Consider the following 23886-nt stretch of genomic DNA (forward strand, 5'->3'; position numbering starts at 1 on the left):
CCTAAATGCTTTGAGATGAAGTGTTTTCATTATTTTGTCCGTACCAGTATACCGACGGTCCGCTCATCAACGCACTTCACGTGTATTTGATGAACAACGCGACGGTTTCAGGTTCTCTTGTCTCCTGTTTCATTTGTGTGCGGGCAGATCGACCTTTGACCTCTTCCCACCATTGTGTTCTGTGGAATAAATACAATTGGACGGTAACGTGTGTTTGTGTGATTTGACTTTGTTATTCACTGCTATATTTATGTATAAACAAACTGGCGGGTCCACATTTGGGCTTTTAATTCAAATACAACTACAGCTATTTGCCTTTCATGGCCGTTAAAATTGATATTATCTAATAATATGGAATCCATTTAAAAAATCCTAGTATTTAAATTCAATACATTTGTTAATTGAGTCGACAGATCTTTGAAATTGAGTTTCCCCGCAAAGAATCATGCAGATCAACTCCAATGTTGACCTAAACTTAGTAAATACAGCAGACTTATGTAAGTATGTATATATTTAATTTCATTATGCATGTTTTCCTTCATTTTGAATACATCTTGGATTTCCAGTGAAATTTTGCACATTACAATTTTATTTAATTTCAATTGCCGATTTCAGTAGTAAAATTTCAACGAAAACACTTGAATACACATGCAAAGTGAACGAAAAAATATTTGTTTAACAAAACAGAACCAGGTGAGTTCTGTGACGCAAACAGCGGAAATCAGGCTGGTAGTACTTTGTAATACTTCAGACTGGTAGTGCCTGGTAGTACATCAGGCTAATAGTACTTCAGGCTGGTAGTGCCTGATAGTACATCAGGCTGGTAGTGCCTCGTAGTACATTAGGCTGGTAGTACTTTATAGTACTTCAGGCTAATAGTACTTCAGGCTAGTAGTGCCTGATAGTACTTCAGGCTGGTAGTGCCTGGTAGTACATCAGGCTAATAGTACTTCAGGCTATTAGTGCCTGATAGTACATTAGGCTGGTAGTGCTTCGTAATACTTCAGGCTGGTAGTACTTTATAGTACGTCAGGCTGGTAGTGCTTCGTAATACTTCAGGCTGGTAGTACTTTATAGTACTTCAGGCTAATATTACTTCAGGCTCGTAGTGCCTGATAGTACATCAGGCAGGTAGTGCCTGGTAGTACATCAGGCTAATAGTACATCAGGCTGGTAGTGCCCGATAGTATATTAGGCTGGTAGTGCTTCGTAATACTTGAGCTGGTAGTGCTTCGCAATACTTCAGGCTGGTAGTACTTTATAGTACGTCAGGCTGGTAGTGCTTCGTAATACTTCAGCTGCTAGTGCTTCGTAATACTTCAGGCTGGTAGTGCTTCGTAATACTTCAGGCTGGTAGTACTTCAGGCAGGTAGTGCCTGGTAGTACATCAGGCTAATAGTACATCAGGCAGGTAGTGCCTGATAGTACATCAGGCAGGTACATCAGGCAGGTAGTGCCTGGTAGTACATCAGGCTAATAGTACATCAGGCAGGTAGTGCCTCGTAATACATCAGGCGAATAGTACTTCAGGCTGGTAGTGCCCGATAGTATATTAGGCTGGTAGTGCTTCGTAATACTTCAGCTGGTAGTGCTTTGTAATACTTCAGGCTGGTAGTGCTTCGTAATACTTCAGGCTGGTAGTACTTCAGGCAGGTAGTGCCTGGTAGTACATCAGGCTAATAGTACATCAGGCAGGTAGTGCCTGATAGTACATCAGGCAGGTAGTGCCTCGTAATACATCAGGCTAATAGTACTTCAGGCTGGTAGTGCCCGATAGTACATTAGGCTGGTAGTGCTTTGCAATACTTCAGGCTGGTAGTACTTTATAGTACTTTGGGCTAATATTACTTCAGGCAGGTAGTGCCTGGTAGTACATCAGGCAGGTAGTGCCTCGTAATACATCAGGCTAATAGTACTTCAGGCTGGTAGTGCCCGATAGTATATTAGGCTGGTAGTGCTTCGTAATACTTCAGCTGGTAGTGCTTCGTAATACTTCAGGCTGGTAGTACTTTATAGTACTTCAGGCTAATATTACTTCAGGCAGGTAGTGCCTGGTAGTACATCAGGCAGGTAGTGCCTCGTAATACATCAGGCTAATAGTACTTCAGGCTGGTAGTGCCCGATAGTATATTAGGCTGGTAGTGCTTCGTAATACTTCAGCTGGTAGTGCTTCGTAATACTTCAGGCTGGTAGTACTTTATAGTACTTCAGGCTAATATTACTTCAGGCAGGTAGTGCCTGGTAGTACATCAGGCAGGTAGTGCCTCGTAATACATCAGGCTAATAGTACTTCAGGCTGGTAGTGCCCGATAGTATATTAGGCTGGTAGTGCTTCGTAATACTTCAGCTGGTAGTGCTTCGTAATACTTCAGGCTGGTAGTACTTTATAGTACTTCAGGCTAATATTACTTCAGGCTGGTAGTGCCTGATAGTATATTAGGCTGGTAGTGCTTCGTAATACTTCAGCTGGTAGTGCTTTGTAATACTTCAGGCTGGTAGTGCTTCGTAATACTTCAGGCTGGTAGTACTTCAGGCAGGTAGTGCCTGGTAGTACATCAGGCTAATAGTACATCAGGCAGGTAGTGCCTGGTAGTACATCAGGCAGGTAGTACCTCGTAATACCTCAGGCTGGTAGTACTTTATAGTACATCAGGCTGATAGTGCCACCTGAGACAGATGTGTTTCAGGTGGATGTCAGTCCGAACAACTCAGACTCCTTGGATGATGGATAGTTTGTTCTGCTGATGAAAACATTTTTTGCAGTGCAGAGATAAAACAAAAACAACCAGTAGAGCTGCTCCCAGTCCCAGTGCACAGTAGAGGCCCATCCTTCCCCGAGGGTCTCCTCTCAGACTGGTATCACTGGTTGTCTCAGGTTCTGGTCGATCCTTCACTGCTGCAAAAGGACACAACAAACATGTTTTATTAATGTAAAGAAAAGGGTTTATTTATCTGAATAAAGCTGCCGTTAGTAAGTTTAACTTAATGAACCTACCAGTGACGTTGAGGTGACATTCCTTAAAGTTATTTCCATAACTTGTGAACACATCACATGAGTACCGCCCAGAGTCATCAGTCTGGAGTCTGGAGATGTCAAGTCTGAGTCGTCCTTCTCTAAAGACGTCTTTGTCCCACTGGACTCGTCCTGCAAAGCGTTCATCCCGATCCTCTGGGGACTCGACACCTTCATGTAGCTCAAACAGGACAAAGGGTCTCTTAGGAGTCAACATCTTACAGGAGATATGAAGGGAGTTGTTGGAGTGGTCCGTGCTGGTGGGGAACATCCATTCCAGTGAGATGTTGTGGTTCTCCTCTGCCTGATACCAGCTCTGTGTCACATTCACTACAAATGACCCTGCTGAGGAGACAGAGAAGGAGAGGAGGAGGTGACAAAGTGACAGCTTTAACATGGAGCCTTTAGACTCCATCTCCAGATGTTTCTGAGGAGTGTGTGCTGATGCTTCACAGCTGCTTTACAAACACTAAAGTGAACTGACCACAGACACAGGAGGTCAGGATGAAGATCACCAGGATGCTGCAGATCATCTGCTCCCTGTGAGAGGAGACAGAGGAGAAGAGGCTCCAACATCACATCATCATCACATCAACAATCTACAGTGCGTCTTCACATCCTGATGCTCTTTGTGTTCATCATCATGTTTGTTACAAACACACAAAGCTTTGATGCTGATGACAACCTCCCTGCGATCTGCAACCACAAGTAAAGCTGGTTTTCTTGAAGTCAAAGTAAAAAAAAGTGAGTAGAAACTGCAAACAAAGTTTCCAGACTTTGGAAGTCAACGGGCTTTAGGGTAGATTTAAATATTCCTTTTTGCTTCGGAAGGTTCCCAAATGAGTGAAATGACCCAGAAATGCAGCAGAACTCGCTAACACGGCCTCTTCATTATCCTGGTTTAGGGGGGTGTCCAGAGATTTTGTACTATTTCAATGTTATGCAGCTGTAATAATTTATTGTAAATTGAGTCTCTCCTGATGGAAGTAGTGTGAGCGCCGTTCGAATTCTCTAAAACTCAAGTTAAGAGCACATTTCATTAAAATACCTACTGCAGTAACAATAAGATGTGTGTGATGTCACTCCGGTTACAGAGAGGTTTGTGTTTTAACAACGTTGCGCTGAACATCTTTTAAAGTGCGAACCTGTGAGTATCTTTAAAACTTCACTGGACTTCCTCCTACGTGGTTTGTAGCCGCCATTGAACGTGGAGGAAGACGAAGACATTTAGGGAAACTTAGCTGGATGCTTGAATTATGGAAAAAACTATTGAAACCCATGCAGTGTTTCTCTTACCATTATACCGGGGGTTACCCCCCCTAACCCTGAAAGTCAGGAATTTGTTTTAAAAAGTGTTTTTCCTCCGCACCAACAACCCCGAACACTGGAATGTGTCCTAGAATGAGCCCAGAATGCATTTCACCTCAGCAACAGGCAACAACGACAGAAAATAAACACAACTTTATGTCGAAGTTTAAAAATACTACTATATTAAAGTAACTTTATGTAATGTTATGACTGAAGTTAGTTGTTAAAGCAACTTTTCTGCGGTCGGTTTGTCAACATTCAGCCTTCGTAACAGTCTGCTCCGTGGATGGAGATGTGAGGTGTAGTTCACGGACCGTCAGACCCTCCAGCACCGGGCTGTCAGCTCATCTCAGCCCGCACAGAGCAGCCTGTTTTCGGCGAGTCTTCTGTGAAATGCTCCGCTGGTTTTCACGTCTCCGTAGCGGTTACACATGAGATTTAACTGTACTATAACGAGTCTTTATGACCTTTAATGTGGTGTCAGAGACTGATGTTGTTCACCGGTTACGTCTGTTTGAGGACAGAGTTTAGATTAATAATTTCATGTTTAAATGTAACTTTAACGTCTTGTCTGTATCCAGAGTGCAGTGTAATAATAATAAATAAAAAAATTCCAAATATAAATGATTGTATAGTTCTCTGTAAGATCTTTGATGTGTGGTCAGCAGCTTGCTGTACGAGGACCACTGCACTGATTATCAGCCTCTTGATGTTTGAGTAACAAGACGAAAGGTAGGTTTGTGCATTAAAATATTGACTGTTTATTTTTTGTTACTGTATCCAACCTCATCCTCCTAAAATGAAAAAGCTAATGCAGTAATGAATTAAATGATTACCTCAGTAATGTTTTGTGTATCTTCCATCCAATATGAGTACAAATTAGATTTACACCTGTCATTGTAATCCAGTAAAGTTCAGCAGCACCACAAACTGCAGCTGCTCCTCTTAATCTGCTTTAAAAAGATGTTGGACTGTATAACAACTCTGATCTGATCCATTGGGATATTTTCTTTAATTATTTAATGACTGATTATATATATATATATATATTTAATGATCAACATTATATATACCATTTCTAATTTTAAATGAAAAAAAAAGCTTGTTAATAGTAAAATACTTAAGTCAAAAACTAAAGTAAAACGTATTAGCAAGACCAGCTGACGTGTTGACGTCATCAAGTCGGCTACTGTTCCAATTGCGGAAATGTCTGTGTCCCCCCCCCCCCCCCCCCCACCAACACTGGAATGTGTCCTAGAATGAGTTATTCTGTGTCTTTGGGGACCCGGAAAAGCCCTATAAAAAACTAAAGTATTGTTATTAATATCATTATTATTGTTATAGACGAAGGTTTCAATGTGAAAGTAACTTTATCGGGAAAAAGCTTCTCTAGAATCCCGGAAACGAACGCAGCAGGTGCGGTTCGTGTACCTGTACATTGTTGGTCGAGGTCGCCCGATGTGACCCGAAAGTAACCCCGCTTTAACTCACTCAGCCACACGCACAGCTGTCTGAAGGTCCCAGATGTGTTCTGTTCAAAACGCGTTCGATCTCTTTACTTCAGAGAACATGAAGTGACGGTGTGTCGGGGCTTTTGATCTCGGTTCCTACCTGAAAACCTTTTGGGCGAAATGTGCCGTCATCAGGGGCGTCGCACCCGTGGGGGTCGTGGGGGATTCAACACCCACTCTTTTCCCGGTGAGAGGGTTCAACACCCGCACTTTGTTCCGCACTTGTTGCACCAACGTCTTACTACAGTCGCTCCTCCGCTCTGTGCCTCCTCTCCTCCTCCCTCTCAAACATGACACCGGCTGTCAGTGTGACCGGCTGATGATGATTGGCTCTTCTGCCTTAAGTCCCGCCTCTCGTCGTGTAGATTTATCTGTCTGCTCGTGCTGAGGACGCAGGCAGGAACGTGGTTATGTTATTTTACAGGTACTTACAGTACAGCATGTTTAAGAAGGATCAAAGTATTTCATGTTTAAAGCATGTTAATATTATATATGACAAAAGTACAGCTGTTTCCAATTAAAGTCATTTATTAACATTAGAAACAAACAATTATATCCTGTTAACATGAATACATTCAATTAATTCAATCAATTATTAATAAAAACAAAGTACCGAATATTATCTGTCATTAAATCTTTAGAGGTTTGCTGAATCATTAAAAAGGTTTTTGTTCAGAACAAAACCTGATTATTAACCTGACATTCATATTTTCCTTTTCACCTCGTTTTTATTATAATGAAACAAAGCGCACACACATTAGGACACATTAATCTTATATGGGGGGGTGCAGATGTCCTTTATATAAAATGTCCTCTTGAACATATAAAGATTAAGATTAAACCCTAAATAGGAGCCAACATCTAAATGATCATCTATTGATTCAAGGAGCACAGCAGCATTAAGCTGAGCTCTTTCACACTTCCATCTGAGTCCCAGAGAGCTGTGGACCCCCAGAGTCCAGACCAGCTCAGGTACCCCTCACCTGCTCCACCTGCACCTACATCCACATGAACCTCCATCAGCTGTACACACTGAACTATGTGGTGAGCAGAGAGGAAGGTTCTCCACCAGGAGGAGACTCTCCGTCCTAAAGAGGACACAGAGACACTGAGGAACCAGAACCTGAACTGAACCACAGCCCAAACCCAGGATAAAGAGGTTCAGTGAATGTGGTGCTGAAGGTGTGGAGGTGGATCAGTGAGTCAGAGGAGACTCTGTAGAAGGACAGAGAGCCAGCAGGACAGTCCACATACACTGCTACTCTACCAGAGGAGGAGGAGGAGGAGGAGGAGGAGGAGGAGGAGGAGGAGGTGATGTGTGTTACTGTCTTATTGTGAAGGACAAAGTAAACTCCATCGGAGCATCTCAGACTCCAGGACTGATCATTGTTTCCAAACCAACAGTCTCTACTGTCTCCTTTCCTCTTGATTGCTCTGTAACTCACTGATACATGAACGTATCCTCCCCAATCGACCTCCCAGTAACAGCGACCAGTCAGACCAGTTCTACACAGCAGCTGATGATAGTGGTCAAATCTGTCTGGATGACGAGGATGTGACTGAACCTCCTCCACCCATGTCACCTTCCTGTTGTTGTGAGACAGTTTGAGTTGTCTGTTTACTGTGTTTGTGTCGATTGTGAGTTCACAGGAATCTGATGAGAGAACAAGACACAATACAGCTGCAGGTATTAATCATGTGTTCATCTAGTGACACTTTGATGATGACATCACAGAGGTGAATGAGTGATGTCACAGTGTGATGAATCCAACTCAAAGCTCACTTACACTTCCTCAGACCTGGTGTCATCCATCGGACTCCAGCAGGCTCCACCCTGAAAGGAGGAGGGGGGTCAGAGCAGCATGGAGACATGGACATGACATCACTCTCATACACACAGCTTGGTCCTTCATGTCCACATGGACCACCTCTTCTTCTTCTACCACAGACTGTCAGTCAGCTCCTTCAGCACCGACAAGGTGGTGGAATATATTCATGAAATAAAGCAGATGAATGTAGAATAAATAATAAATGTACCTGTCACTGTACTTTCATCAAATTTGAATTAAAGTGTGAGAAATGACATCATGCTGCAGATCAAGCTTCATGGGACGTGTGCAAAGGAACATTAACATTAAACTGTTTAATAAGCAAATCTCAAATGAAGCAGACCATTCAGTATTTACACAATGTGCATGTTTTCATGTTTCAAAATGAACAAACACATGAACTATGAACACAAACCAACAGAAGAAACACACTAGTTAGTTTATTTATTCACTGGTTTTTCACAAACAAACAAATATTTTTAGACCATGACCAGAAGTAATAATACATAGTGCTAAATAAAACAAAGCCCCATTATTGTTTACTCTTTCAACTATGTTACAGCAAACTCCAAGCACAAAGGGGCCACCGAGAGGGCTTGCATATCTCCAATTCTTGTGAGGGAAGAAATGGCAAGCAGGAAGATGGTCTTAAGAGCCACATGTTTCACTGCAACCGCTTTGATGGGCTCGACCGGAGCACCGGAGAGACCCTCTAGCACGATGGCCAGGTCCCAAGACGGTACTCTTGTGTGGGCTGCTGGCCTCAGCCTCAGAGTGCCACGAAGGAGGCGAGATACCAGTGGGTGTCTCCCCAGAGAACGCCCATCCAGTGGGGCATGAGTCGCCGACGAACCTGTGGAGAATAGTTCCTGCAGGAAATGCAGTACTTAAACCACCGGCCAGTTAACTGGGTCTAGCTGCCGTTCCCCACACCAAGTGGCAAAGAGCCTCCACCTACTGGCGTACGCTTTCCTTGTAGCAGGGGCTCTGGAGTCGAGGATGGTCTCAACGACCTCGGTCGCCTGTGACAGCGAGTCCGCCCTGATCGGAATCTCCAAGGGAGGACCTACGAGGAGCGATATCGGGTCCGCAAACCACACTCGGGCCGGCCAGTACGGTGCTACTAACAGTAGACTGACACCGTCCTGACGGACCCTCTCCAAAACTCCTGGGAGCAGAGCAACCGGGGGAAAGGCGTACAGGCGTGACCTCGGCCAAGCCTGCACAATCGCATCCACCCCTAGCGGGGCCGGATGCGTCAGGGTCTACCTCGGCACGACCAAAGTGTCTCCACAGGAGCTCCACCACCTCAGGGTGGAGTCTCCATTCCCCGGGCCTCGGCCCCTGACTCGACAGGGCGTCTGCCCCCTGGTTTAGGTACCCTGGGATATATACCGCTCTCACTCAGCAGAGCTTCCCGAGGGACCACAGGAGGATCTGGCGGGCTAACTTGTATAGCTGCCGTGAGCGCAGATGTATGAAACCACCGATGTATGGTCTGAACGGATAAGAACATGCTGGTACATCATGGCTGGGCGGAAGTGTTTCAATGCCCGAAACACTGCCAACATCTCTAGAGAATTTATATGCCAGGACTGGTGATGATGTTGCCACAGCCCCCAGGCTGAGCGACCACTCATGATCGCTCCCCGGCCCGTAAGGGAGGCATCTGCCGTAAGTGTGACACGACGACAACGTGCTCCTAATACCGGCCCTTGGGATAGGAACCAAGGGTCCCTCCATATAGCCAGAGCTCGCAGGCGCCGCCGTGTGACTTTAATCGGACGGCCCTGATCTGTGATGCGATTTGTTTGAGTGTGAGCATTATGAAGCTCAACCTCGCGACTGCGCGATTCAGCCGGCGTAGATCGAGTATCGGACGCAAACCAAGTACCGGCTGCCGTGCCCTGAAATTATGGCGGGAAAACCAGCCTGACCCCTGGGAAGTACCTGGAGGATGGGGGCACCGGGTAGTGCAGTGCAGCCCCGTCCCTCCCGGTGGGGATCACCCTCCGGGCCTTGGTGACCATGGCGAAAGGGCTGCTTTGACGATGCCTTCTTGGCGGCAGCAACCGTCCTCAGACCAGCCCTACCGCGCAAAGACACCGTCTGAGAGCGCCCGCGTCGCGGCCCCGCGACGCCCTTTGTCTTTTAATAAGAATGTCTGGACTAAAGTACAACACACGCTGGAGGCAGATGACCAGCATCTAAACACCCATGTGTTTAGATGCTGGTCCTCTACAGACTGATGGTCTGTGGCTGCAGCAGGCCTTCTCATACCTGAGAGTCTCCAGTCTCCAGTGTGGATCCTCTAGTCCAACTGCCAGCAGCTTCTCTCCTGAGTCTCCTGGATGATTGTAGCTCAGGTCCAGCTCTCTCAGGTGGGAGGGGTTGGAGCTCATGGCTGAGGCCAGAGAAGCACATCCTTCCTCTGTGATCATACAGCCTGACAGGCTGCAGACACAAAACAACACACATGTCACATGACCTGAGGGAGCTGCAGGACTGAGATACTGTCGGCTACTGAGGGGTCACAGTATAATGGTTACTGACTGGTTTCCAGTCACAACTAAACACCCACTAATGTCCATCATTAAACTGATAGTATTACTGCTAACTCTATGATTCATCTCCAATATATCATTATATTTATATTATATTAAAAATAAACTACCAAATGTTTATGGTAATATTTGGAAACTAAATATTTTAATTAACTCATGCAAGCAGAAAGAATCTTATGAAAGTCAGAAATGTACCATTGAAATAAATAAAGACACAAAGTGGACACATATTGAATCCTGACCTGAGAGTCTCCAGGTCACAGTGTGGATTCTTCAGTCCATCACACAGAAGCTTCACTCCTGAATCCTGCAGGTTGTTGTTACTCAGATCCAGTTCTCTCAGACTAGAGGACTGGGAGCTGAGAACTGAGGACAGAGCTTCACAGCTTCTCTCTGAGAGGTTACAGCCACTCAGTCTGAAGAGACAACAATGAAGAAAATATAAACCATAAGTAGAAAAGATGGCAGCATGTTTAAATCATAATGTATGAATTTAACTCAGTACTAACAGAGCTTTGTTGGAGGCTTTGACCACTGGCAGCAGCCTCAGAAGAGCCTTTTCTGAAGCAGAGTATTTCTTCAGGTCAAACACCTCCAGATCTTGTTGTGATGACAGTAAGATGAAGACCAGAGCTGACCACTGAGCAGGAGACAGTTCATCTGTGGAGAGACGTCCTGATCTAAGGGACTGTTGGATCTCCTCCACTAGAGAACCATCATTCAGTTCATTCAGACAGTGGAACAGATTGATGCTTTTCTCTGGAGACACATCCTCATTGATCTTCATCTTGATGTACTGGGCTGTCTCCTGATTGGTCTGTGAGCAACTTCCTGTCTGCGTCAGCAGACCTCGTAGGAGATTCTGATTGGTCTCAAGGGAAAGACCCAGGAGGAAGCGGAGGAACAAGTCCAGGTGTCCATTAGGACTCTGTAAGGCCTTGACCACAGCACTCTGGTAGATACTTTTGGGTTTAAGTTTGGGTCTTAAGACACCTCGAAAAAGTGTCAACAGGAATGTTGTTTGTTCTTCTGGCAGCAGATTGACACCAGAGCTGATGAAGGTCAGATGGACATGAAGAGCAGCCAGAAACTCCTGAACACTCAGATGGACGAAGCAGAACACTGTGTCCTGGTACAGTCCTCTCTCCTCTCTAAAGATCTGAGTGAACACTCCTGAGCACACTGAGGCTGCTCTGATATCGATGCCACACTCTGTCAGGTCAGATTCATAGAAGATCAGGTTGCCTTTCTGCAGCTGATCAAAAGACAGTTTTCCCAGAGACTCGATCATCTTCCTGCTCTCTGGACTCCAGTGTGGATCCGTCTCAGCTCCTCCATCGTACTTGACTTTCTTCACTTTGGACTGAACCACCAGGAAGTGGATGTACATCTCAGTCAGGGTCTTGGGCAGCTCTCCTCCCTCTCTGGTCTTCAACACCTCCTCCAGAACTCCAGCAGTGATCCAGCAGAAGACTGGGATGTGGCACATGATGTGGAGGCTTCGTGAGGTCTTGATGTGAGAGATGATCCTGCTGGCCTGCTCCTCATCTTTGAACCTCTTCCTGAAGTAATCCTCCTTCTGGGGGTCAGTGAACCCTCTGACCTCTGTCACCATGCCAACATACTTAGGAGGGATCTTATTGGCTGCTGCAGGTCGTGTGGTTATCCAGAGGCGAGCAGAAGGAAGCAGGTTCCCCGTGATGAGGTTTGTGAGGAGCACATCCACTGAGGAGGTCTCTGTGACATCAGTCAGGATCTTATTGTTGTGGAAGTCCAGAGGAAGTCGACACTCATCCAGACCGTCAAAGATGAACACAACCTGGAACTCTTCAAACCTGCAGATTCCTGCTGCTCTGGTTTCACTGAAGAAGTGATGAACAAGTCCCACCAAGCTGAACGTCTTCTTCAGCACATTCAGCTCTCTGAAGGTGAATGGAAATGTGAACTGTATGTCCTGGTGGTCTTTGTCTTCAGCCCAGTCCAGAGTGAACTTCTGTGTTAAGACTGTTTTCCCAATGCCAGCCACTCCCTTAGTCATCACTGTTCTGATTGGTTCCTCTCCTCCAGCTGAGGCTTTGAAGAGGTCTTCTTGTCTGATGGTTGTTTCTGGTCCGTCTGGTTTCCAGGTTGCTGTTTCAATCTGTCTGACCTCATGTTCTTTATTGACCTCTGCAGTCCCTCCCTTTGTGATGTAGAGCTCTGTGTAGATCTCATTCAGAAGGGTTGAGTTTCCTGCTTTAGCGATGCCCTCAAACACAGACTGGAACCTCTTCTTCAGGTTGGATTTGAGTTCACGTTGACAGTTTGTGAAAATCTCTGAATGAATAAAAAAAAGATAAAAACCAGATAGTGCTTTACTTTAATGGTATAATATTTCCCTTGGATTAAACTATTTGTTGTATTTCTCTGCATTCCTATCTGAGGCTCCTCAGAATACTGACTGTGAGATCTTGACAATCAAGAACTATGACCATGGAAATAATTGAAGTGTGCAATAAACAGACGGTGGTTCAAAAAGTCTCTTCACCTTGACCTCTATCTCCTCCTGCAGGATTCGTTTCGCCTGAAACAAGATGTTTTTGTGATTACTTTGTGCATTTGTAGAGTGATAATAGCTGCTATAAACAGTCTGTGCTCCAATTAAAACCAACACTTAATGTGGAATAGTTCCTCTTATTGAGTGAACACCAGTTTTGAGACTCAATCTATAGTTTGGTTTTTAATCCCTAATCCAAGGGTGGTGTCCTGCTATTATTAACATTTGTTCAGAATCAAATTGACATTAATAATCTGTTGTATCTTTATTTTACGCATCTGATGTCTTTGTTCCTCTTTTTAACAACTTACCCGTTGGGTTAAAGTTCATTTTGGATAATTTTTCGGCCAAATCGTTCATTTTCATCTCTTCCAAAACCTTCACGGTCACTTGAACCGAGTCTGTGTCGTAGCATCGTACGATCAGGTCCACCGTGTCCATCCTGTCTGCGTTCTCCAGGTCACAGGGTGGGATTGATCGGGGGTCTTCTGGGCTTGGATGGTTCTCCAGGTACCACTTGAACTCTTTGTAGTCCTCCTCCTTGAGCTCCTTTAAAATGCACAGGATTTCCTTCTTGACTTTCTCCATCTGTGCTTTTTAAAGAGAGACAAATAAATATCAACCGTAGAGAACAATTACTGCTCTGCATTTAAAAAACAGCTTGTTTTAAAGATGAAGTTGTATCGGTTCATTGGTTTTGTTTCACAATAAAATAGAATTCTTCTCCCTCTTTCTAAGCACCTCTGATGAAGTCAGCGTCCTCTTGGTGGACACAAGTTGGATCAAGGTGGTTCACAGCTTCACCTGCAACAACAGTAATGCTGTGTTATTTGCATTTATCAAACAAATCAATTCATAATCAAAATAATTGTATGCAGCCAAATCCAGGACCAAAGCTTTGATCTTTTGAAAAAGAACATTGGTCTTGAACATCGAAAAAAACAAGTAATACATTTAATATGATTTGGTTCTTGAACGGTTTTGAATAAAATATTTATTTTCATTGTTCTACTAAATTCTTCCAGCTAAAAGGAGCGAGTCATCACGAGTGACAGCTTAACAAAGGTTAAAAACCTTCTTCAACCGCGTTGCCTTCAGGAAGCGGAGCCACTGTGGTAATTATGAATCCACACTTTTTGTCACGGTTTGGTTCTGCTTCCTGTTTTATTTTTCAGTTTCATATCCCTTGTGTCCCTGGGTTAGCTTCACTTCCTGCCTTGTCCTGTGATTGCCTGATTGTTTCCACCTGTGTCCAATCACCTGCACCCCCCTAGTGTATTTAAGCCCTGTGTGCCTGTTGTCCCTTGTCATGTCATTGTCTACGTCAGTCGTTATTGGTGCACGTCCTTTGGCTTTTGGTTTGTGAATAAAGAGCACCTTTGGAAACATGAGAAATCCTGCATTTGTGTCCTCCCTTCGACCTGCACCCTCTCGCCTTCCTGACACTTTTTATACACCTTATTCACCTGATTGGCAGTAAGACAATTTACGCCAATGATAAAGTTCTGCTCAGTGAGCTGTTTTGGATCCTACTGCACAAACCACACAATAAGAGCAATAAACTCAGATAGTAGCGTTCAACAACCACGTTTAAATCTGTGAACCACTGTGAACGCAGCGTAGCATCCATGTGATGGAGTCTGCTCCACCCGATCACGTCAACACGGTTTAGCGATATGACCACAAAATATAAACACAATCAAACAGGTACAGCTAAACACACACACTGTACAAGTCACCAGCTTGTGACAGCAGATACGTCTGAGCTTTCTGGATTTGGACACATGTAAAAGACCTCCAGTCATCCGTCAGCTTGTTGCAGAGAGCAGGACGTCTTTGACTGAAGGAACCCTCACCAGACCTGGATCTGCTTCTGGGTACAGAGACTAGACCTCTACCTGATGACCTCAGAGGCCCCAAACGCATACGTTCAACTTCTCACTCAAGATCTGTTCGTTTTTGTCTTCACAAATTTGTTTAAAATTGTGAGATGTTATTCTCATATTTGGGCTTTTTGTGGACTTTTATTTTGGATATTTATAGCGGCTAAAACAACTTGAACCTTCTGACTGGAGGTCATTTCCAACACTTGTCAAACCTGTGTTTGTGTGTCAGTACACATGTAAATATGTGTGTGGGCAGGTTTTTCTACATTGTTGGTAAAGATCAAGAGTCCTGATGTCTGATCTATGAAGGGCTTATCTGCACTTCCTCTCCAACAAGTAAAAACAATATATATATATATTCATATAGTAAGTATGTGCATTAGGTACTATAACGTCTTTGAAAGGTCGTGTTTCATTAAGATTAGAAATATGAAGCAGTTTGAGGTAGATGTAAATAAATAAGTGAATTTGTTGAGTCATAATTCCAGATTTCATGAAGGCAACGCGGTTGAGGAAGGTTTTCAGCCTTCTTTGTTAAGCTGTCAATCATGATGTCACGCCCCTCTCAGCTGATAACACGCCCCCTAAAGCCACATCAGGGCCAAAAGTGAAAAAATAACATTTGAATCTGAAAATGTAAAATCTGAGCTAAACGTGACTCTTGTCCTGGTGGTAACAACACAACGAGAGAGACTGCAACAAATTAAACCGCAACATCCGGGACCTCAAGGAAGAGCAATCGTTTCTAGATTCAAGATCAGAAGGAGGGAGCACCCAATACAGCTTCAGCTTGTCGGCAGCACGGATTGTAGCCATGTCCAATAATAACGGGGCTTTAACTCTCCTTTGTAGTTAAATTTTTTGCCGTTGAATTATTTGTGGTTGAATTTAATGCAGTAATTTAACGTTGAAACACATTCAGATATATAATTTCAATGCGTAAATATTCAGTGATAGAAATTCAATCACCCTTTTCTTTCAAAACCCGATGACACAGATTTACTTCCATAAAACACAAAGCTTTGATGCTGCAAACAAAGTTTCCAGACTTCCAAACACCAGGAAGCCAACGGGCTTTAGGGTAGATTTAAATAGTCCCTTTTGCTTCGGAAGGTTCCCAAATGAGTGAAATGACCCAGAAATGCAGCGTAAGCGGTAATTCATATCAGGAAGACTCTCTTTATACCAAAGGTCATTCATATAAACCTCTCTCAGCATTACCGATGTGACCTGAAAGTAACCCCGCTTTAACTCACTCAGCCACACGCACAGCTGGCTGAAGGTCCCAGATGTGTTCTGTTCAAAACGCGTTCGATCTCTTTACTTCAGAGAACATGAAGTGACGGTGTGTCGGGGCTTTTGATCTCGGTTCCTACCTGAAAACCTTTTGGGCGAAATGTGCCGTCATCAGGGGCGTCGCACCCGTGGGGGTCGTGGGGGATTCAACACCCACTCTTTTCCCGGTGAGAGGGTTCAACACCCGCACTTTGTTCCGCACTTGTTGCACCAACGTCTTACTACAGTCGCTCCTCCGCTCTGTGCCTCTCAAACATGACACCGGCTGTCAGTGTGACCGGCTGATGATGATTGGCTCTTCTGCCTTAAGTCCCGCCTCTCGTCGTGTAGATTTATCTGTCTGCTCGTGCTGAGGACGCAGGCAGGAACGTGGTTATGTTATTTTACAGGTACTTACAGTACAGCATGTTTAAGAAGGATCAAAGTATTTCATGTTTAAAGCATGTTAATATTATATATGACAAAAGTACAGCTGTTTCCAATTAAAGTCATTTATTAACATTAGAAACAAACAATTATATCCTGTTAACATGAATACATTCAATTAATTCAATCAATTATTAATAAAAACAAAGTACCGAATATTATCTGTCATTAAATCTTTAGAGGTTGCTGAATCATTAAAAACAAAACCTGATTATTAACCTGACATTCATATTTTCCTTTTCACCTCGTTTTTATTATAATGAAACAAAGCGCACACACATTAGGACACATTAATCTTATATGGGGGGGTGCAGATGTCCTTTATATAAAATGTCCTCTTGAACATATAAAGATTAAGATTAAACCCTAAATAGGAGCCAACATCTAAATGATCATCTATTGATTCGAGGAGCACAGCAGCATTAAGCTGAGCTCTTTCACACTTCCATCTGAGTCCCAGAGAGCTGTGGACCCCCAGAGTCCAGACCAGCTCAGGTACCCCTCACCTGCTCCACCTGCACCTACATCCACATGAACCACCATCAGCTGTACACACTGAACTATGTGGTGAGCAGAGAGGAAGGTTCTCCACCAGGAGGAGACTCTCCCTCCTAAAGAGGACACAGAGACACTGAGGCACCAAAGGACAATAACCCAAACCCAAACCCAGGATAAAGAGGTTCAGTGAATGTGGTGCTGAAGGTGTGGAGGTGGATCAGTGAGTCAGAGGAGACTCTGTAGAAGGACAGAGAGCCAGCAGGCCAGTCCACATACACTGCTACTCTACCAGAGGAGGAGGAGGAGGAGGTGATGTATGTTACTGTCTTATTGTGAAGGACAAAGTAAACTCCATCGGAGCATCTCAGACTCCAGGACTGATCATTGTGTCCAAACCAACTGTCACTGTCTCCTTTCCTCTTGATTCCTCTGGAACTCACTGATACATAAACGTCTCCGCTCCACTGGACCTCCCAGTAACAGCGACCAGTCAGACCAGTTCTACACAGCAGCTGAGGACAGTAGTCAAATCTGTCTGGATGATCAAGATATGACTGAACCTCCTTCACATGTGTCACCTTCCTGTTGTTGTGAGACAGTTTGAGTTGTCTGTTTACTGTGTTTGTGTCGATTGTGAGTTCACAGGAATCTGATGAGAGAACAAGACACAATACAGCTGCAGTTATTAATCATGTGTTCATCTAGTGACACTTTGATGATGACATCACAGAGGTGAATGAGTGATGTCACAGTGTGATGAATCCAACTCAAAGCTCACTTACACTTCCTCAGACCTGGTGTCATCCATCGGACTCCAGCAGGCTCCACCCTGAAAGGAGGAGGGGGGTCAGAGCAGCATGGAGACATGGACATGACATCACTCTCATACACACAGCTTGGTCCTTCATGTCCACATGGACCACCTCTTCTTCTTCTACCACAGACTGTCAGTCAGCTCCTTCAGCACCGACAAGGTGGTGGAATATATTCATGAAATAAAGCAGATGAATGTAGAATAAATAATAAATGTACCTGTCGCTGTACTTTCATCAAATGTGAATTAAAATGTGAGAAATGACGTCATGCTGCAGATCAAGCTTCATGGGACGTGTGCAAAGGAACATTAACATTAAACTGTTAAATAACCAAATATAAAATAAAGCAGACCATTCAGTATTTACACAATGTGCATGTTTTCATGTTTCAAAATGAAAATGAACAAACACATGAACTATGAACACAAACCAACAGAATAAACACACTAGTTAGTTTATTTACCCTCAACCCTTCTGAAGAAACAACTACAGACCGGTATCCCTTCTTCCCTTCCTGTCCAAAACTATTGAATGAGCCATCTTTAACCAACTCTCCTCCTACCTCCATAGTAACAACCTCCTTGACTCCCACCAGTCGGGCTTCAAGGCGGGCCATTCCACAGAGGCTGCTCTCCTCGCTGTCCCGGAGCAACTCCACGCTGCTAGAGCCCCCTCTCTCTCCTCCGTCCTCATCCTTCTGGACCTTTCTGCAGCATTCGACACAGTAAACCACCAGATCCTTATCTTCGCCCTTCAGGAACTTGGTGTCACAGGATCCGCGCTCTCTCTTCTCTCATCCTACCTTGATGGTTGCACCTACCGGGTAACTTGGAGAGGATCGGTGTCGGAACCTTGTCCCCTTACTACTGGAGTTCCTCAGGGCTCCGTCCTGGGTCCCCTCCTCTTCTCAATTCACACCAACTCCCTTGGCTCCGTCATTCACTCGCACGGTTTTTCCTATCACAGCTATGCCGACGATACCCAACTAATTCTCTCCTTCACCGACTCGGACACTCAGGTGGCGGCACGGATCTCTGCATGTCTGACTGACATCTCCCAGTGGATGTCCGCTCATCACCTGAAGATCAAGACCGACAAGACTGAACTACGTTTCTTCCCTGGAAAAAACTCTCCCACTCAGGACCTGACTGTTAACTTCGGCAACTCCGTGTTAACGCCCACTCAGAATGCCAGGAACCTCGGCGTGACACTTGACTCCCAACTCTCCCTGACTGCCAATGATTCCTTGCGGCTATTTAACTAACTAACGTTAGCTAAATGGCGCCACGCATCTTTCAGCTAAAGTTAGTTAAATTCTAACTGTAGCCACAAGGAATCATGTTTCACTTACTTCTTAAACGATCTGGCATCCTCCAGCTCGGTTCGTCAAATAGACGCTCGTTCCCGTGGGCGTTACTCCAAAATACTGTAACGTGCCAATAAAGAGACAGTTTATCATGACTCGGGTTTATTGTTGACTGTTGTCGGCCACAGCCACGCCATCCCCAAAACACCATGTTTTTTACACACCAGAAAGAACTACAACATCCCACAACTCCCCGCAACCCATTTCCTCTGTTCCCCAAAAACTACACACATTACCCTGGAAGGAGCGGTACCCCAACCCTGGTCCAAGTAACAGAGTAAGTAATCAGAACCATATACACATTTGGGAACTTAAGACACGCTACAATACTCGCTCCCGTGGGCAGTTACCTAGCTACTTCCGTTTTCGCTTTTGTGTTGTGTTGCAGCGTTCGGTTGTGTTGTGGCATTTGCGATTGTGTTGTGGCTTTTTTATTTTGTGTTGTGGCGTTCGTGTTGTGCCATCTTGGTACAGTCAGCTCGCTCACTCATCACATTGTGTTGGTAGTGATACATGTACTTTTTAAATAATTATAACATGTTCAATTTTCAGGGAGGAGAGAGGGGGAGTGGCTCGGGGAACAGTGCCAGGTGGGAACGCTTTACAATCAGCTGGCGATAATTGACGTGTGTGTGTCCCCTCCTCCCTATTTAAACGCAGTGAGGCGGGCAAGCGAGGAAGAGGGAGAACGAGCGAGCTGGACGCCGCCGCGTTTTACTGAGCGGAACGAGCACAATAAACATATTGAATCACCACCAACCCACACCGTACAGCCAGATTCTTGAATGGTGGATTCTGGGAGAACAGAAGAGTTGAATCTTTTTGCAGTATGATTTCAACTCTGCCATAAAGCATCTGGAGCTTCATCCTGACTCCTGTAGTCATTTAAATGACTTACTACTAAATTGTGTAGCGAGCTACACACACAAACAAGGAGAGCAGAACACTTCTGTGAAGGTCTCACTGTGCAGCATCTGCAGAACATCTGTGAGTATCAGCAGGAGAAGGTGCTGCTGAGAGAGGGATCTCCTGAACCTGGTTCTGATATATTTATATGTAAAAGCTTTGCCTGCTTGCTAGATTTACAGCTTCCATCATGGATAGTGTGTTCATCTGTTGTGATCACATGACTACGGCTCACATGTTGAATTAGATCATCTCAAGCCTCAGTGGCACCTTGGTGGCACCTTGGCGTCAGTCGTCACTCGTTGGTTCACAGCTGCTCAGAGAGAGAAAACAGCAGAGAGAAAGTCGACATTGTGCGACACACTTTGAGCGAGTTGTGAGAGCAGCGATGAAGATCACGGAGCTCCAGAGCTTCATGGATTAGATTCATATGATGAAGAGGAGGATGAAACCACAGGGGTCCATTTGAAGATGGATGAGTGTATTCACATAATGATGTTGTGTAATATCACAGTAATAGTGCAGAAGGTGACGTCAGCAGTCGGTGCCTCTGTGGTGTGAAAAACCAGTGAATAAATAAACTAACTAGTGTGTTTCTTCTGTTGGTTTGTGTTCATAGTTCATGTGTTTGTTCATTTTCACATGTGATGAAAGTACAGTGACAGGTACATTTATTATTTATTCTACATTCATCTACTTTATTTCATGAATATATTCCACCACCTTGTCGGTGCTGAAGGAGCTGACTGACTGTGGTAGAAGAAGAAGAGGTGCTCCATGTGGACATGAAGGACCAAGCTGTGTGTATGAGAGTGATGTCATGTCCATGTCTCCATGCTGCTCTGACCCCCCTCCTCCTTTCAGGGTGGAGCCTGCTGGAGTCCACCAGGTCTGAGGAAGTGTAAGTGAGCTTTGAGTTGGATTCATCACACTGTGACATCACTCATTCACCTCTGTGATGTCACTAGATGAACACATGATTAATAACTGCAGCTGTATTGTGTCTTGTTCTCTCATCAGATTCCTGTGAACTCACAATCGACACAAACACAGTGAACAGAAACCTCAAACTGTCTGACAACAACAGGAAGGTGACATGGGTGGAGGAGGAGGAGGTTCAGTCACATCCTGGTTATCAAGCCAGATTTGACCTTTGTCATCAGCTGCTGTGTAAAACTGGTCTGACTGGTCGCTGTTACTGGGAGGTTGAGTGGAGAGGAGAAGTTCATGTATCAGTGACTTGCAGAGGAATCAAGAGGAAAGGATACGATCGATTTTTTTTGTTTGGAGGGAATGATCAGTCCTGGAGTCTGATCTGCTCTGATAAAGGTTACTGTGTCCGTCATAACGAGACAGCAACACCCATCACCTCCTCCTCCTCCTCCTCCTCCTCCTCTGGTAGAGTAGCAGTGTATGTGGACTGTCCTGCTGGCTCTCTGTCCTTCTACAGAGTCTCCTCTGACTCACTGATCCACCTCCACACCTTCAGCACCACATTCACTGAACCTCTTTATCCTGGGTTTGGGTTATTGTCCTTTGGTGCCTCAGTGTCTTTGTGTCCTCTTTAGGAGGAAGAGTCTCCTCCTGGTGGAGAACCTTCCTCTCTGCTCACCACATAGTTCAGTGTGTACAGCTGATGGTGGTTCATGTGGATGTAGGTGCAGGTGGAGCAGGTGAGGGGTACCTGAGCTGGTCTGGACTCTGGGGGGTCCACAGCTCTCTGGGACTCAGATGGAAGTGTGAAAGAGCTCAGCTTAATGCTGCTGTGCTCCTCGAATCAATAGATGATCATTTAGATGTTGGCTCCTATTTAGGGTTTAATCTTAATCTTTATATGTTCAAGAGGACATTTTATATAAAGGACATCTGCCCCCCCCCCCCCCCCATATAAGATAAATGTGTCCTAATGTGTGTGCGCTTCATTTCATTTCATGATAATAAAAACCAGGTGAAAAGGAAAATATGAATGTAACATTCTTTTTTTAAGCAGATTATAACTTCAAATCTTTCAGAATCTGTTCAGTGAAATAAAATCTAATTTCACATAATCAGGTTTTGTTCTGAACAAAAACCTTTTTAATGATTCAGCAAACCTCTAAAGATTTAATGACAGATAATATTAGGTACTTTGTTTTTATTAATAATTGAAGAGTCCAACATTGACTCCATGTATTACTTCATGTTAACAGGATATAAATGTTTGTTTCTAATGTTAATAAATGACTTTTTATTGGAAACTGTACTTTTATAATATATAAACATGAAATCCTTTGATCCTTCTTAAACATGCTGTACTGTTTACTCTCATATTTTTCATAATATAAGTATTTATTCTACAGCCCTGTTGAGAAAACATGTTGAGAAAGGAAGTGAAATGTTGGAGTAGTTTTATTTGTAGGTAAATATTTAAATATGTAATGAATAAATTTATTATGAACTTTAACGCAGAGACGTCTCCAAACAACACAAACTACTGAGTTCAGTACTTAAGGTGCAACTTGAAGGTTTCATTCTGCAGTAAATATCGTACTTAAGTCGCCTCGTGATATTTTGGACCACGTCACCGTGGCAACAAAAACACAAACAACAAGCACACATTTTATAACAGGGTGGAGTTTATTACTGAGAAACTTGAGTATTGAAAGTGTTAAATGTGATGGAGTCTCTCAATGCACCCGCCAAAATAAAACACAAACAGCAGTTCCCAAAAAATCCAATAAAACAGAAGTTCTGCAGCCTGAACAAAAGAGGAACGACTTTAACTTTAAATCTCTTAATCACATCGTTATTGTACCTGAAAGAAATGATCACAATAAAGTACATCCTCATTCAGTCAGATATTAACTAAACATTTCTCTCCATCAGCAGTCGTGATTATCTTCTTATTAGATTATAAACATTCAGTCTTCTGGAACCAAATGAACTCATTGCAACAAAAAAAGGAAAAAATAAAATAAAATCCACTCTGGACCCACAGAAACTCGAGCGTAACCATGACGACGCTCTGAAGCTTTAAGGTCCACAATGTTTGAAGCTCTTTTTACTGCCCTCCAGTGGAAAATCAAGGTACTTCACTGCAGCACTTTATATTTATACATATTTATGTTAAATTACAATTGAACCTCTCAGAGGTAAATATTATACTTTTATTATATTCGTGTGACGGCTTTAGTTTCTTCTCGATGAGTTTTTCATCTCCTTCCTGTCCAGAAAAAACACTTTTCTCCTTTGTGATGAACTGAAGGATGAAGTGATGCTCTAACACACAAGTGTCAAACTCAAGGCCCCAGCCCACATCCGGCCCGTGAATGAATTCTCTTTGGCCCGCATGATCAAATCTATTTACTATTAGAGCTGGCATCACCATAATACTACAAATCCCACAATGCACTCTGCGCGTGTCGTCTGTGAGGCGCTTTCGCGTGGTCTGTATTACAAACCACTTGTGTCAACTTCCAACGCTCCAACACCAACAAATGCCTTATTCCTTTAAAATCCCTTTTTAAACATTGGTTTAAAACAGGTGAAGTAGCTTGAGGAAACGACTTCACTATTCAGTCTTGACCTTGATTTTATGCAGGCTGAGAACCACAGACTTGGCAGAAAAGTTAGTGGTAATTAATGGAATTATGTCATCGTAACTGAGCAACTAAATGAAGCACACGAGGCTAAAAAAGCAACAAGTAAAGCAACAAGAAGTAGATTCTTTATTTCGGCAAATAAAAACGTACTGTTTCAGTAATTGTTGGATGGGAGACTGAAATCAATCACAATGTCTTTGATTATAGTTCCTCCATTGGGTCAATTAATGTAAAGCAAGGTTAGTGTCTCTGAGTCAAACATATGTTACACACAGCATCAACACAAACACACAGTGGCTCATTTTACACACAGACAACAGGCCCCGTTCCCCTCAGAGCTGAAACAAGGGG

At 43.9% G+C, this 23886-nt stretch overlaps 2 protein-coding genes across 4 annotated transcripts; both read right to left on the minus strand.

Annotated features, from left to right (window-relative positions):
* Positions 1 to 415: 415 nt before the first annotated feature.
* Positions 416 to 6169, minus strand: LOC119226399 (uncharacterized). 3 transcript variants are annotated; one of them, XR_009942716.1, is made up of 5 exons: positions 5933 to 6169; positions 3498 to 3553; positions 2996 to 3358; positions 909 to 2896; positions 416 to 830 (listed from the first exon to the last, which is right to left on the minus strand). XR_009942716.1 is itself a non-coding variant. In XM_062558962.1 (4 exons), the coding sequence occupies exons 1-4, from the start codon at positions 5962 to 5964 to the stop codon at positions 2709 to 2711; spliced, it is 636 nt and encodes a 211-aa protein (XP_062414946.1). In that variant the 5' UTR covers positions 5965 to 6169; the 3' UTR covers positions 416 to 2708. The 3 variants fall into 3 exon arrangements, 2 of the variants coding, with proteins under 2 accessions (XP_062414946.1, XP_062414945.1); XM_062558962.1 differs by having other exon boundaries at positions 416 to 2896; positions 2996 to 3355; XM_062558961.1 differs by having other exon boundaries at positions 416 to 2896.
* Positions 6170 to 6601: 432 nt separating this feature from the next.
* On the minus strand, positions 6602 to 16184 carry LOC119226363 (NACHT, LRR and PYD domains-containing protein 3-like). The gene is made up of 9 exons (XM_062558924.1): positions 16024 to 16184; positions 13503 to 13565; positions 13073 to 13349; positions 12753 to 12788; positions 10735 to 12541; positions 10468 to 10641; positions 9942 to 10115; positions 7620 to 7666; positions 6602 to 7486 (listed from the first exon to the last, which is right to left on the minus strand). Exons 3-9 carry the CDS (start codon positions 13347 to 13349, stop codon positions 6921 to 6923), a joined length of 3081 nt encoding a protein of 1026 aa, XP_062414908.1. The 5' UTR covers positions 13503 to 13565; positions 16024 to 16184; the 3' UTR covers positions 6602 to 6920.
* Positions 16185 to 23886: the final 7702 nt, after the last annotated feature.

The sequence above is a fragment of the Pungitius pungitius genome, chromosome 18 (genome assembly GCF_949316345.1).
Source record: "Pungitius pungitius chromosome 18, fPunPun2.1, whole genome shotgun sequence".
Taxonomy (NCBI): Eukaryota; Metazoa; Chordata; class Actinopteri; order Perciformes; family Gasterosteidae; genus Pungitius; species Pungitius pungitius.